Raw genomic sequence first — 17,287 nt, 5'->3', positions numbered from 1 at the left:
TGGTAATAGATTCAATCTTTTCAAAAAAATTATAATATTAAATTGTATATTTCAAATATTATTTTAATAATTTGATGATTAATTTAATTTTTTTATTAAAAAAAACTATATTTGTATTTCAAACTAAAAAATTAATTGTACATGTGAAAATGCATGGATAACTTGTTAGTTAGTTTAAAAATTAAATGAAACGAAGACAAAGTACACATAACACAAGTGGGTGTGTAAGGTGACAAAGCTTGGCATCACATGACGATCACACATCTCAATGCAATTATTGGCATCTAGTCATTATATCATGATTCAGGACCACCACCCTTTTATTCAATAAAATAAATCAGGGCCACCGTTTTCTGTACAAATACCTTCTTTATTTAGAGTTTAGTTTTTTTTTTTTTTATTATTTTTTTTTATATATATAAATTTCTTTTATATAAGAAATAGAAAGCTCCTATATTATAATCTTATGCTATAAAACATGAATAGTGTCATGAGAAAGACAAGTATGATTTTTTTTTGTAAGTCTTTAATAAATGATTTTTTATTTTATTTTAAACTGAAATACCATGTCTTCAATTTAAATATTTTTTAGCAACAAAATTTTTTTTATTGAATATTGGTATTACAAAGATTTTATACACTTAGATCATATATATTACATCTTTTAAAAATTTATGTTAATATATACACATTATGATAATAATTTTTTTTATTTCTTTTAAAAAATAGAAAAGATCAACCAAATTATTTATTTAATGAAAATTTAATAAACTATTTTTTAGGTTAAATAATACTTCATTTATTTTAGATGAATTTAATTTTATACAGTTACAATAAAAAAATATTATATGTCATCTTTTTATCATAACTATTCGTGTTTATAACTTTTGAAATAATTAATATATAAATTTAATATTTATAATAATTTGACGGTTGTGATAGAATGACAATGTAAAAGATTTTTGTACTATTAATTAAATCATTTTTTTTATCAATTTAAAGTTATTTATACATATAAAAACATTAATAAATTTTACTATTCTTAATGAAATCATATATTTATTTCCATAATAATTTGAAGTATTTATTAATTCATTTAATATATTTTTCTAATAAATAGTCAATAATATAGATGAAAAAATAATACTTTTTAATATTAAATTAAAAATTTTAAAAATCACAAATAAAAAAATTATTGCACAAAAGTTGACAAATAAAAAAAATGAAGCCAATAATAAAACAATAGAAGTAAGAACATATATACAAGCAACCTATTAAAATAATTACCGTACTATTAATCGAATTTTTTATGTAAACCAATAAATACATATAATTTTGTTCAATAAAAAGTTGAATAGAGTTAACGGGAGAGTAAATTTTTTCATTCTAAAATCTCATGCGATATTGTCAGATAAAATTTTATATTGACAAAAAATTTACAACCGAGGAATACTAATCTACTTGTAGCTAGATGGAGTATATATTCTTTATTATACCATATATTATCACATTTCATTATGTGAGAGTGAAATCTTCACCATATTCTATACTATGTGGAACAACCTATCCTTTGATGTTCTATCCTTCATCTTCTCTTTTCTCTCCCCTGACTCCTTAGCAAGAGCAAGATCAACTTGCAAGAATTGGCACACATGTGGAAGTAATTTCATAACCCAATTCAAGCCTCATGAGAGTAAACCATGGTTCTTAGCACTACCAATTAGAAGTTATCAAAAATCATGTTGTTATGCTCACAATCCCATCACAAATAATTGGTTTGAAATATTCCTAGATTTCTTTCCATTCACAACAACACTTAAACCAATTGGTCCAATTGGAAGCCTTATCCTTTTAAGGGTCACAAATTCCACAACACTTCAATTGGCTCTTTGTAACCCTTTTACAAGACAATTCAAGTACCTTCCTAAATTACATGTTTCAAGGACTAATCCAGCTTGTGGAGTTGTTATTTTGGAACCAAACAATTTTTGTTACTTTCCTAATTTTAGAATCTACGTGGCTGGTGGCATGTCCGAGGCTAAACACGGTGGTGCCACGTATGAACAAACCGTGGAAATGTATGACTCATGTGTTGACACGTGGAAAATTGTTGGATCTATGCTAGTTGAATTTTCAATTAGGCTCACGGTTTGGACCCCAAATGAGAATGTGTGTGTTGAAAGAACAAAAGGAACAACGTTGTATTGGGTAACCTCGGCAAGGGCATATAGTGTGATAGGATTTGATGTTGGCAATAGTTGTTGGAGGGAATTTGGTGTGCCTCTTGGGGATAAGCTTGAATTTGCAAATCTTGTGAGATGGAATGGAGGGTTGGGATTAGTTGGTGGCACGTGTGGTGGAAATGTTTGTGTTTGGGAAATGAGTGAAGAGGGTGATGATAAGTGGTGTTTGGTTAATGAGATGCCGGTTGAATTAGGGTTGAGATTGTTGTGTGGGAAGAGAAATTGGGAAGGTGTTAAGTGTGTGAGTGATGAGGATGCTATTTGTTTGTATAGGGAATTTGGATTTGGAATGGTGATTTGTAGAAAAGATAGAGATTTGGGTAAATGGGAATGGATTTGGGTTGATGGGTGTGGTTACATAAAGGGGAAAAAAGTGCTTATTTGTCCAATAAGAGGAGTACTTGTTCATCCAACTCTTGCTTCCTCCTCTTTTTTTCTTTGAAACTAGAAATGATGTTGGGGTGTGATTGTGGAAGTGTGTTTGAGAGGGGATCCATTCATGTATGAATTTTTTATTGAAAAAATTTATGGAATTTCATGAGAATTTATTATGTACAAATTTGCAAGAAATTAATGATTGAAATGTGTCATGAGATGTTACTTTTTGGTGGAATATTTGTATATGGAATAATGAGTTATGATCTTATCTTTTGCACTACTTTATAGGTAAACTAGTGTTTAGAACAAAGGAAAGTAAAAGTACTTTAGGTTTATTTATGTTTATATGAATGAGGGTTTAATTTAGTGCTAGTAACACATAATATGCAAGTCATATGAAGTGAATAGAGAATTGATTGGTTGAATTGAAAAAGGAGAGAAGGGGAAGAGTAGATTGACATTAATTTGATGTTGTATGTGAGGATAATACTATCGTTTCAAGTAAAATTTATTTTGGAATTTTCAACCTTAGATGCTTGCCTTTAGAATTTTCAATTTAAATAAAAATTTAACTGTTATACACTAATATTATAAAAAGTTTTACAGGTCAGAAAATCGTAATTATTCATTAAATATCTTTAATAATATAATAATTGTGATTGATTATAATTTTTTTTTATAATGAAGTGTTTATAAATTAATTTTTTTAAAAAATAACTTACTAAAAGCATGAAAGTGAATAAGAAAATATCTATGATGAAAAAAAAATCAGAATATAAAAAAAAATTAAACAAATCACAATAATAAGAAAAATCCAAAACAAATATAACAAATAAAAGTGTTTTGGATATTGGACTTGAGGCCCAAATGCATCCACCTAAAAAGTATCGGTGATCCTACAAATATTCACCAATTTTCACAATTACACACCTAAATCTTACGAATATTTTAAATATCTAAATTTGTCCATGATATAAAAATAAAAATTTAAAAATTTCATCTACCTACAAAATTCTAAATGAATTTTAAAAAATTTAAAATTAATTTTTTTAAAATACGAAAAAAAATTGAAAAACTTAAAATAAGTTTGTCAGAATAATTTTTTTTAAAATATTTGAAAAATTCCAGAAATGTGTTTTTTTATTTATTTTAAATTGATATTATTTGCCACAGTTGTTAGAATTTCTTTTTATAGAAAAATTAATTAAATATGACAGGAAGAATTCACCTTTCTCAAGTTCATTCATTTGAGTCCACCTTATTGGCATTTCCTGTTGGTCAGGATGTTACGGTTCAAGAGAAAAAGTCACGGTAATGTAATTCAATTATTATTTTTCAATAATAAAACATTAATAAATTTAATTTATATAAAATATGACAATTACAATGATTAAATCATCAAAAAATATTATTTATAAAGTCATATTTATGATTTTCTAATTGATATAAATTTTTTTATATTCAATACATAACAATTAAATCTAATATTAAAGTAAAAAAATAGACTACATTCTTCAAAATTATGTGGCACAGTTCCACTTAAACTACCTAACATGAGTTTTACCATCGAAGATACTCTTAGATAGTAGGGCACTCCCTCAAATGATATATCAATTTAATTGTAATAGCATCGATAGTGAGAGACTCAAATAAAATTATGTTTAACTTTCGAACTTATACTTATAACTAATTTGCAATATATCATATTTCAAGAAAGGGAAATTAATATAGAATGAAAAGTGGTTGTTGACCGACTTGTTTTTTCCTATTTGAATAGTTGGGCTTTGAAATTTGAATACAAAAGTAGCTTCACCTGTCTAAACGTCACAATTACAATGTATCAAAATCAAATGGCTTTCAACAATAAACAGAAAAATTAAATATATTTTTATCCTCTATAAATTTCAAAGATTTAATATTAATTTTTATAAAATTAAAATAAATTTTTTAATCCACATAAAATTATCATACAAATAATTTTAGTCTTGATATTAAGTCAACATATATTTTTAAATAAATATATTTTCATGTATATTTACAACAATATAAAAAATAAAAAATAAAAAAGTTAATTTTTAATTTTTCATTTTAGTTGTTTTTATCTTAAGTTTTTTATGTTTAAAAATTTCTTATTTAATTAATCTAAAATTAAAAAATTAAATTTTTGTGGAAGAATTTTTTATAATATTATGAATATTTGTAAAAAAAGTTATTAAAAAATAATTAAATATATTTTATTTTAGCTGTATTTTTATTTTACAAAATTAAAATTGAATGACAGAGAATTTTTTTGGACTAAAAGCATATTTAGAAAAATAAAATAAAAGTGTCAACTAGTTGGCTATAAGTTTGATCACCAACTTTATCATTCAGTAATCAAATCACTTTAACATATATAACATATGCACAAAGGCACTACAAGATGTCAAGAACATAACTACACTACAAACATTAATTAGTCATAAAAATGGTAACCAAATTGAGATCACTCTGCTTTATTGCATTTATACTATTGTTAACATTGGTCTCAAGAGGAAGTGCTCAAGATAATTCTTGCTTAAACAAGCTTGCACCTTGCTTAAACTACCTCAATGGAACACAAGACCCACCTGATAGTTGTTGTGATCCACTCAAATCTATGATTAAATCAGATGCAACATGTTTGTGTAGCTTAGCAAGCAACAAAGGCACAAGGCAAGCTGAACAAGCTGGCATTAATGTTAATGATTCTCAAAATTTGCCTGGGAGATGTGGCCAACATGTTAATCCATTGTCATGCCTTACAAGTATGTTTTCTTTTCCTTCTTTTAGTCCAATTTGTGTTGTTTACAACATAAGCCACCACTCTATTCATTCATTGAAAGCGTAGTGCTTTGTGATTTTCTTCTTTAATTCAATAAAAAATTTAAATTAATCTTCGAATAATCAAAATAATTTATTATAGGTATAAATTACTACTATATCTTTAAAAGATAAATTTTATTGTCAAAAAAGTTCATAACTGTTATAACATCAATAACTAAACTGACTGATGTTTTGATGATTAATTTGAACTTTTAATTGAGTCAGAGATTAAAGTGACAACATCCTATATTTTTAGGGACTAAAATTTTGGTTCACTCATTGTTTAAATTTGTTATTGCTCTCACATCTCTAGACTCTCCAACAAGTGGTATCAGCGTCATAATTCGGCTTGGTGGAGGAGTGAGAGTGGATCCTGGTTTTAGATTCTTGTATCGAAAGTCTTCCTGACAGTGTAGTTAGGAGACGCGTGACGTTGGTAATAAGGGTGATACAAGTATAGGATGTAATAGACTCACGTTTGAGTGAGAGAATGTTGGATTCAAATGTGAGTGATTAAGTATCATATTGACTATGAATAAGTTAAATATTGAATATATAAGAGTAGTGATCCATATACCTACTGGCTTAAGGTTTTTGGTGAAGATGTGGTGTCAAAGTATTTTGCAGATCCGAAATCATTTGTTGAACATGATTACCAATTTTATGAGATTTTTGTATTTTCAGGATTTCTGTAAGAAAACACAAAAAAGAATAACATTGTTGATATTTTAAGAAATAAATGATCCAATCATAAATTGAATTACTATATGAAATAAAGTTAAGGGACTCCGGAAGGTATTTTACCAAAATAATATATAACTCAAATGAAATATTTAATATGAGATAAATGAAATAACATTAAATAATCATAAAAATATTCAAAAATCTAAAAATTCAATTTCAAATTGATAAATGGAAAATATCATCATTATTATTATTATTATTATTATTATTATTATTATTATTATTATTATTATTATTATTATTATTATTATTATTATTATTATCTAAAACAAGACCAAAAATCCCAAAGAACATATTTATAAAATGAAAAAATATCAATAAAAGAAAATGTAAAAAAAGAAAAACAGAGTGTTAATATTTAGATTTTTTTACCATACATTATTTTACTACTCCAATTGTTACTACCATTTAATAAAAAAAAAAAGAAAAAAGAATTATAACACAAAACTCAATATCACACTATATTTAATGTAATACCACACTATATCTCCCAAAGCTCTTCAATGGTTGTGATCAAAAGGGAGGGGCCCATGCTAACTCTTCAACACAATTTAGATATAAATTCATCCGTCGTGTAACATGTTGAGAATTTTTTTTCATCTATTTTAATAACATCTATTTCAAATTTTCAACTATATTAATTTATTATGTTTTACTAAAATATCTCTATTTTTTTTTGTAAGCATTAATTAAACAATGAATATTATGAATGGTAATATTAAAATGTCCATAGTCTTCATCATGAGGGTTGCATATTGACATTAGACAAGTCTACTAAATGAATCTCACCATTTTGTTTTTTCTTTCTCTTTCGATACTATACTTCTTTCTTGACCTTAAAAAATGAATCTCTATAGTTTAAATAAGTTACATCATTTGGCTGTGTAATTCCTTCATTACAAAACAAAATTATTATTTTGAAATAATAATATATGTGTACTATTTCAGGTTCCACAAACTCAAATAATAACTCAGCAACAAAGTTGATGAGCATGTCCCTACTAGTTATGATGATCCCAACCTTATCAAGTATTATACACATGTTTTAGGGACTTATTATTGTAGGGATAATGTGTTGGCAAAAGCTATTGACGATGCAAGATTTAATATTTTATTTTCCTTTTTTGGGTGAAATTTATTTTCTTTTCTTCTTGGAGGGTGTGGTTTATTAGATGTTGAACATTGAAAACTTGAAATATACATGTTTATTGATTGGTATTGCTTAGTTTTTTATGTAATGAAAGAGCAAAAAAATCAGTTTGATCCTTCTGAGTAGAAGTGACTAAAAAATGGGGTTGAAGTAAAAATTTGGACAAAATCATTTTCGAATTATTTCATTGATGTAACAAAATTTAAAGACATGTTTCCTAAAAAAAAGAAAATTAAAGACACGTGCCAAATTATACCACTACACTTTCTTTATCACACGAGTGACTTAAGATACTTAGAATACTCATAATAGAATAAACAATCTATTAATCGTAATATATAACTTAACTAACAAATATTGTCGATATTGTTAGACTGAATAACACGTCTCGAATTTTAATTCGGGACCTCAGTTGCGTACGAATTATAAAAGGGAATCTAGATTTTATTCATCTTAATTTTCCTAACTAAGTCACTGATCACTCGTTCATAATCTTCCTATGTTGGGCCTAGATCTTAAGGACTTCTTTAGTGCAATTGGCCAAAATTTTAATGTGGGATCAACATCACACTTTATCTCGTACCATTTTTTTTGTCTTTCAAAGACAACATTTTTCTCAAGGTTGTAGATAGAGAATGCTTTTGCAAGAAAAGATGCATCTTCTCAAGTAGCTTGTAGGTAAAGTAGACACTCATTGAATCAACAATTGTTAGTAGTCGCCATTGTTGCTCCACGAGGTGTAGGTACCCAAAATACAAGAGGGTTGTAACTTAACAAGGTTTCCAGTAACATTGTATTCCAAGGGGAATCTAGGCTAGTGGTGTATTGTGAATGTTGGGTTCAAGTGTGTGTGAATAAGGTATATATCAATTATTAATGAACAAAATGTTGGATATACAAGAGATGTCACTCATATACCTAATGTCTTAAAGTTTTAGGTTGAGATGTGATACCAAAGTTGAAGCAACAATATCAATCACAAGGAAGGGGACTTGAATGTGATCTCTTTTAAAATTTTGATTCTTGTACTTAATTTAAATTAACTCAAGATCAATCTTGGCTGAAACAAAATGTACAAAATGTTTTGGATATGTTAGAAGTAAATAAAACAGATTAGTTCTAAGTGAAATGATCAGTGGGTGACATATGAAAATAGATAAGGATAATAAGATCATGCAAATATGTATTTTGATTCACCCAAGGTGGGCTACGTCCAGTCTTCACAATCTGTGAGATTTTTCAATAATGTGCTTATAACCAGAACGTTCTGCCTTTGCACTTTCTTTTTTTATCACACTTGATCAATTACAACTTTCATCTTTCAACCTTGAAATAAATTTCTACAATCATCTTTCAGTCTATAAATGATTTTTATAAATATCTTTCAATCAAGAAATGACTTTTTATAACACACTCAATCTATCTTAAGATATAGACTTGAGTTACAAAATAATGTATATGTCAAAAGTGTTTGGGATCTAGAAACTTCTAAACACTTGTTTGAGATTGATTAACAGCAAGAACTCAGAAAGATGATCCACGGATATAGTAAGAGAGTTGAAGTTTTACTTGATAGAAGAGATTTGCTACTTGAGTTTAAATGATCAAGTGTAGATTGATTTTTTGCAAACTCTTTCCTTCATCTTACAATTGATCTTCAACTTATAGATGATGAAAAGCTATGAATATGCAGTTTAAACTTAATATATCCATTAGACACATCAACCAAGTGTCAGATATATTTTAAAACAACTAAACACATATTTATATTACTGTTTAGAACGTTCTTTACAAATCTATAATATTTTTGCTTTTGAGTGTGATAGAAAACGTGAATGTATTAGCTATCATATGTCAGTTGTACTGTTTTAACTTAGAAGCATGCAATGCTTTATGCATAATAGTGCATGCACATTGTACTTGTGTCCTTATTGTCCTTGCACACAACTAATTAATTCGGATATCATTCTGGTCATCAAATTGGAGGTTGTTTTCTTCATTTGGGAATTTCTATTCGAGTTATGGGTTTGACTACTTATTTGAGCAGTCTTGATACTCTTAACTTATAGTTTGGACCGTAAAAAATATGTCTTGATTTTGTCTTTAATAAAAAATATCATGAACGTTCTTATGATTATTCTCCGGTTCATTTTACTATTACTTTTGAAGATTCTTGAAAAACTCTTGGGCTTGTACAGTGGATCTTTGACATGATATAGGATGACAACAATGTTCTCGATTTATTTCAAAGAGAGTCATATTATTTTTTCATAAATATGTTTGATCACCTATTTGTGAATAAATTACTAAAAAACACAAGGTAAATACAAATATGAACGTAATCACAATTAGTGATTAATTAACTATTTGATTATCCTTAAATCACTTAATTAGGGATTTTGCCTCAACAAAATCTCTTGTAGTTCTGAAACATTTGACATGTTGTTGCTCTCATGTTCCCTCGAACTCCCCTAACAAGTGGCATTAGAGGTTAGTTCAACTTGGCGGGGGAGAAAAGTGGACTATGGTATTGGATTCTTGTATGAAAAGTATTCCTGCCATTGTAGTCAGGAGGCAAGTTTTGTTGGTAATAACGACGGTGCAATAGATTTCATTAGTAATAACAGTGGTGCAAATATAGGATGTGGAAGACTCACACTTGATGGGAAGATTGAGAGGGGTGACTCATTCACCTAACGTATATGTTTGGCAACTAGCCATGTATATGTTTTTACATATGTTTGTTAGAGAATCTAAGTTAATTATCAATGATCATGTGATCATGTAAACAAAGAACATACAAGATGAATAAATTTGATATAGAAAAATTAGAACTAATAATTAATGTTTTTGGATCAATAAACCAAACTCGTACTTTATCTAATATAGATAGGGTATTTTTCTGTATAAAGAATGAAAGTAATATGAAGACCAGATCAATCTTAACTATTTTGAAGATTTTGTTCTAATCTTAAAAATTGGACTTTTAATAAAAAAGAAAGTAAAATTTTAATAATTTAAAAAATTGGTAACATAAGTCTTTAGTCTCTATAAAATTTTATTTTTAGTTTCTTAATTTTTTTTTAATTCACATTTAGTCCCTATTTTAAAAAAATTGATACTTTTAATCCCTAAAAAAGTCTCTATAAAATCAAAATATAGACTAACAAAGAATAAATTTTTCTGAGAACTAAACTTAAAAAGTCGTAATTTTATAAGACTAAAAAAATATTTAATTCTGTCTAAAAAATATTTAATCCAAAAAAATTTATCCTCATTTCATTATATTATATATAAAAAATAAAAAATAAAAACATTTGGGGCCATTCGTCAGTGAGGCCCGAGGCCCTGTGAAGTTGGGCTGGATGCGCATATGACGATCAGCGGCTATGCTTAGGACCAAATATTATTTATAAGTTTGATTCTAGAATCAAGAATTAAAAGTCAGTACCACTCATATAATAATCATTGAAAGACCATTAAGTTTAATATCATTCACGAACCAACTTTCATAATTTATCAACCACTTGAATCGTGAATGTCGGCGAATCAGTTTTAATATTAAATTTATATCTTCTCTCCCCCGCAAAATGAGGGTATTTTAGTAATACTTGAAATTAATTATAAAAATAATATTACTAAAATTTAAAATATTATTATTTAATAATAAATCAATTTACGACATTTATGTTGACAATTTTTGTTACCACTATTTGTTTATTTATAAATAAGTAAACATTTATTTATTTATAAAAGAAAGTTAAATTATAGTAATATCCAATTTATATATATTTTGTATATTTTCTATCACAATTAATTATATATATAAATAATTTAATCTATAATAGCCTTTGATATTAAATTACTTACAAGGTTGTTTTCAAGGCAAACACAATGCACTTCTCCATTAAAAAAATGTTAAATATGTTGCAATATTGATTTTAATTTATTTGTTTTTTAATTTTACTGATTTAGAATTTTGTTGTTTTAGATTTTAGTTTTTTTATTAATATTTTTTTATTTCAAAAATGCCATAGTATGAAAACTATTTACGCGAATATTTTATTTATTTATTTAATTAAAAAGTAGGAGGTTGTTCCTTGGGGAAGCGACCAACTTAGAGGAAATTTTTTGAAACTCAATAGAATGTCGTTTTCTAGGAAGCGACTTCTAACTGAGTAATTTTTTTTTGTTATATTTTAATATTTGTTTATTATTAGAGGTATTATATTAATTATTTTAAAAAAATAAAATTACTAATAATAAATTAAAATAAAATACATTAATAAATTATAAATAAATTTTATATTTTAATTATTATTATTATAATAAATAAATATTATAATTATAATTAAAAATTATTATAATAAAAATGATTATATTATATTATAAATTTTAAAAAAAATACATTAAATGATAATAAAAATTAAATAATAATAACAATTAAATAAAAAGAAATTATATTAATAACATGAAAATGAAACAAAATACATTAAATTAACGATAAAAATATATCATATTTGAGAGATAAAAAACATCAAATTTATATCAATGATGTCTATCTAAATGACTCTGAGTCCCACATCTAGGATGGTGTCGAACTCGTCTAGCTCTCTGAACAAGTTGCAGTTCTTCTGATTCATCTGGTTCATCCTCATTTTGATCATTTTCCTCAATGTAAGTTGTAGATGGATTAGAATCACTGCCGTATGCTTCCATTAAATTTTGAGATTGTTGATTATACATCGAATCAAATACAACATAAGGCAACTCAGGAGTTTTGCACTGAGTTTCAAACAAATTATAGAGAAGCTCATGTTCTGTCGAATAATCGGGTGTTGGTATTTCTGGCACTGACGGAACATAATACTGAGATGGTGGTGGATCATATGAAGGATATTGGCCACAATATGAAGGTGTTAAGGCATGTCACAATCCACTAATGCGGAGAATCAACAAAGGTTGCCCAAAGAGCAAAGGCATTAAAACATAAATGGACACTACAAAAAGAGTATCAAGAAAATGCAGAATATGTTGGGTCTCTGGTCATACTAAAAAATATTGTCCAAACTCTACTCGCACATCTACTCAATTTTGATGTATTTTGTTTTTTAATTTTAAAGTATTTTTTTTTAAAATTTATAATATAATTTAATCACTTTTATTATAATATTTTTTAATTATAATAATAATAATTATTTATTATAATAATAATAGTTAAAATATAAAATTTATTTATAATTTATTAATGTATTTCATTTTAATTTATTATTAGTATTTTTATTTTTTAAATAATTAAATTAATAACTCTAATAATAAACAAATATTAAAATATAACCAAAATTTTTTTTACTAAATTAGAAGTCGCTTCCCCAGAAAATGACCTTCTAGTGAATTTTAAAAATTTCCCCTTTAGCTGATCGCTTCTTTAGGGAACAACCTCCTATTGAAAAAAAAAAAAAAAAAAAAAAAAAAAAGTAAAACATTCGCGTAAATAGTTTTCAAACTAAGACATTTTAAAAATTATAAAAATAAAAAGAGATATATTAATAAAAAAACTCTTCAGTTTTTTACAAAATATTTTATGGTCACATTGTTTCTGTAAACAAAAAAAGACCTCGACATAATGATAATTTTTGGGTCAAAATTTAATAGAAGATCAAAAATTTAATTTTAAAATAAAAGACTATTTTTGTAATATATTAAAATAAAAAATACAATTAAATTTATTTTTTATCTATAAGAAAATTAATTACTTTTAAAGAGCCAAAACACTTAAGTGTTAGGGGCATTTTGGAAATATCGTACATCTTATGTCAACTTTAACTACCCACGGCAATCATTAAAAGTTAAGAAATCTTTTATTATATAGTGATAACGTTGATGATGTGTTTAGTCAAAAAAAAGAAAAACGATGATAATGTGATAATAATGGTCACGACAATGACAATTTTTCTAGGAAATTTTTTAACGACTCATGAAAAACGTGGATATTATCAGTACCTTTTAAATAAAATTTATTCAAATTCAAACTATTTTAAAAAATAATTAAATATAAAATTTATTAAATATTATATCCAAGATACTTTAATGTTTGTACATTTTTTTTTAATTAGTTTATTAAATTTTCTATTTGTTTTTTTGGAATTTAATTTTACATCTTGAAGATTAAAGTTAAAAGTTGGTTCACCATATATTTTTTCACTTCTTCCGTTTTATATCATTTGTGGTTTACCAAATTTCCAAAACATGATTAAGTACGAATTTAATTTTTGTACGTGTTTGTGGACCAAACCAAATTTCTGTGATATATTAATAGTTGATGTTTAGTTTGTTAATTTTTATTGCAAATTTAGTATGCTGGATCATTTCGTACGTGTTTATGTTTAAGAGTAAAATAAATCGTATAAACGTCTAACTTTGACATTTATTCATATTAATGTATTTATTTATTTTTAATGTTAATAAACATGACAAAGTTGAATACCACTTTGAATGCTCTACGAAATGATGAGAAGGACTTGGTTATAACTTCTATGATAATGAACAAAAGTAGGTTAGCATGTTTGTCCAGCTGGATTAAAAAATTTAACAAAAAAAAAGCTAGTTTAAAAATTAAAAAATAAAGTATGTGTATTTAATATTTTTAACAACTATATTTTCAATATTAAAAAAAATATGAAAAACATATTTATTTAGATTAAATAAACTGTTTATCCTTATAAAAAAAATTATTTTAGAGCCACTACTAAAATTCTATTCATTTTAATCCCAACAACTATGCTTTTTTAGACTTAATATGATTTTAATTCTTACAAATGTAAGTTATTTAGATTTTAATCTTTGTAAGTTATATTTTTGGTTTATACCCTTACAATTTCATACAAGTTTTCAAAAAGTCATTAATGAATTTATTTATTATAAAAAGACTTAAATGCACTTTGGTTTTTTATTTTATTCAAATTCAACTTTTAGCCAATCTTATATTTAAATTTGAGTTTGTGATCCCTCAATTTCACATGTTATGGGATTATTTTATTCTCTTCCAATTTTTATGATGTGGCTACGCCATTTATGATATGACATTGATATGGAAAGGGTGAGTTGGAAAAAATGCCTTATTGTGGTTAATCTGAAAAATAAGTTTGATTTAATCTTCAAAACTCAAAAATTGTTTCTCTAAAGCTCGTGTATTTTGCACATTCAAAGCAAGCTTGAATCTATATCAAGCTTATTCATGTTTTTAACACCATCATCATTTGGCATGTGAAATTGAACCAAACGACCCACTTTTGAGTTATCTCTCCACCCATTTTGAGAAACACAAATAAATAGTACAAGATGAAAACTTTGACAATTAAATCAATCTTTGCTTCAGATTTGAAGGGTGATCGAGGTTATCCTTGGTCCTAATATGCTTGATATGGAGGGATTATATTTTCTTATGGGTGTTTAGCTTAGTTTTATTTTTATTGGTTTATTTTTGTTATAATTATAAAAAAATATAGAGTCAGCATCATTGATATAGTTAGCAAAGCCACGTCAGTTAAAATTGACCATTTCATATAAAAAAATTGTTAAAAACTTTTTAAAAAGTTTTATAAAATTGCAGAGATATAAAAAAGAAAAGTAATTTTACAAGAATTAAAATCCAAATAATTCATATGTACATAGACCAGAAATATATTTAAGTATTTTTTATAATCAAAATTAATAAGGTGCAAATTATAGAAAATGAATATTATAAGTGAGTTTAATATCCCTGAATGTATGTCTAATATTTTAAGTTTGGACAAAAGGCGAAAATAAGAAAATGGATGAAAAGTTTTAGTGAACCCATTAATTGTTTGGTCTGTAGTAGCGATAGGTATAAGATGCAAATTCCTTAAATTTTATCTCATACGACATGACAATTCATCCCAATGTGCTTGTTACATTCGTGATAAAACATATTCGAAGCAATATGTAAGGTTGACTAGTTGTCACAGTAGATAACAACTAGTTTAAGATGATGAATGTGGAAATGGCGGGACTTCAAAAGTAGCTAGCGCAAGAGCTCAATATTCAGCTTCAGATGACGAGCTAGACACAATTGGTTGTTTCTTACTATTCTAAGAGATTAAAGAGGAATTAAAAAAGAAACATAAATCCATAGTAGACCATCTAGTTTATGGACAAGCGCCCCAATCCGAGTCACAAAAGTCCTTGATGGAGAAAGTCGAGTTGGCGGGGGAAAATAGTATTTTTCATGGACTTGTCTAAAGAAATTTGACAATGGGAAAACCTGAATTCAAATGTACATCATTAGAAGATGATAAAAAATTGTCTAAGCCTACAAACCAAAAAAATTAAATATTAGGACGGGTATTTGTAAGATACAGAAACTTGTCAATCAATTATCTAGAAACAATGACATTGTTTAGAGGTTGGCCAAAAGTGATAATCAATTTCAAATTTCGATCCATAGGTGTAGAACATGGTTTTGAACAACCAAAAACTTTTAAACAAAAAAATATTAGGAGAAGTATAAAAAAGTATATGATAACGGGATTTGAAAATAAGTAACTTGGATGGTAATCGTTTGATAAGAAAGATAACATGTATAATGGCATGAGGCAAAAAAAGCTAATTTTTTCTTGAAATAAAAGTGCATGTGCCACATTCAAGATGTGTTGATATTTTTGCTCAAAAGTGTCATTTTGTTGAGGAATTTCGACACAAGATGTTTGATGCAAAATGTCATGTGTTTTGTAAAAAATCTTACATAAAAAACTCAATGCCACTATCAGTTCAAGTACTTGTGACCTTCTTATTAAACTTAGTATGAATAAAAAAAACATTTACAAGATTAGTAGCTTCATATTTAAACTTTATAAGAAAAATCCAACAATAACGACGCTTGTTACCAACTTCAGTGAACAAATATTTAAACCAATCATAGAAGGGACAAAATAAGGTCCCAAAATGTCCATATAGACTAAATCAAAGCAAGCAGCAAAAACAAAAGAATTATGAGGAAAAGACAAGCAATGTTGTTTAGCAAACAAACATATAACAACACTTTTATCAATCGTAAGAAAAGAGAGGGGTGTCCAAAGTGAAAATGCCAAATATTACAATCGGATTCTAAAACATGGTTTAAACTAGATTGAAAATAGAATTGAAATTTCAAATATCAATCTAAATAGAAGTATCTATACGAGGAAGAGTAAACAAGTTCAATTCACGATGAATACTAGTTGTACCAATTATCTTCAAAGAGATGTTTTCTTGTATCAAACAATTAATAACATGAAAAATCATGTGATAATTAAGAAAAATAGTTAACCAAAAAAAATTAGATTAGTATAAAACTCAGGTATATAAAAAATATCAGTAAAACAAAAATCAATGGTAAAACAAACATTTAAAAAGATTCTTACCATTTTTGAACCAATCACATGTTGTTACTATATATAATATATTATATAATATTGTACTATTATTTTACTTATAAGTTTGGTAGTTCTATATTTCTTAGTTTAATTAATATCATTCAACTAATTAACATTATATATTCAATTTTTAAATCAAGTATTTAATTATTAAACTTAAAATCTATTTTTGCTCAAAATTTGTCTCGTGCATGTCACATATATACACACTAGTTGGCATTATCAATCTATTATAAAACATAAAATAAATGGTCATATGCGACCCATAAGAAAAGTCGAAATTTGAAAACAATATAAAATATAAATTCCAAGAAGTTATATATTGACTGCTGTGCCTTGGTATGCATGTATATGTGACCATTTCCTAATGCTATTAACCACTCCTCTTCGTTTCCTTCACCCACCAACTCTCTTTTCCATTTTCACACCACGCAGTTTCTTTTTTTTTTTTTTTTTTTTTTTTAAAAAAAAAAAAACTTGTAGCTCCAAAAACA

At 26.2% G+C, this 17,287-nt stretch overlaps 2 protein-coding genes across 2 annotated transcripts; both read left to right on the top strand.

Annotated features, from left to right (window-relative positions):
• Positions 1-1,551: 1,551 nt before the first annotated feature.
• Positions 1,552-2,685, top strand: LOC101491280 (F-box protein At5g49610-like). The gene has a single exon (XM_004506881.3). The coding sequence runs from the start codon at positions 1,552-1,554 to the stop codon at positions 2,683-2,685; it is 1,134 nt and encodes a 377-aa protein (XP_004506938.1).
• A 2,330-nt stretch (positions 2,686-5,015) lies between these two features.
• On the top strand, positions 5,016-6,273 carry LOC101506025 (non-specific lipid transfer protein GPI-anchored 30). The gene is made up of 2 exons (XM_027336185.2): positions 5,016-5,407; positions 5,779-6,273. Exons 1-2 carry the CDS (start codon positions 5,089-5,091, stop codon positions 5,871-5,873), a joined length of 414 nt encoding a protein of 137 aa, XP_027191986.1. The 5' UTR covers positions 5,016-5,088; the 3' UTR covers positions 5,874-6,273.
• The last annotated feature ends 11,014 nt before the right edge of the window (positions 6,274-17,287 follow it).

Source organism: Cicer arietinum, chromosome 6 (assembly GCF_000331145.2).
Source record: "Cicer arietinum cultivar CDC Frontier isolate Library 1 chromosome 6, Cicar.CDCFrontier_v2.0, whole genome shotgun sequence".
In the NCBI taxonomy this organism is placed as follows: Eukaryota; Viridiplantae; Streptophyta; class Magnoliopsida; order Fabales; family Fabaceae; genus Cicer; species Cicer arietinum.
Note: the sequence above shows the minus strand (reverse complement) of the source record. Positions and strands in the feature narration are given on the sequence as shown.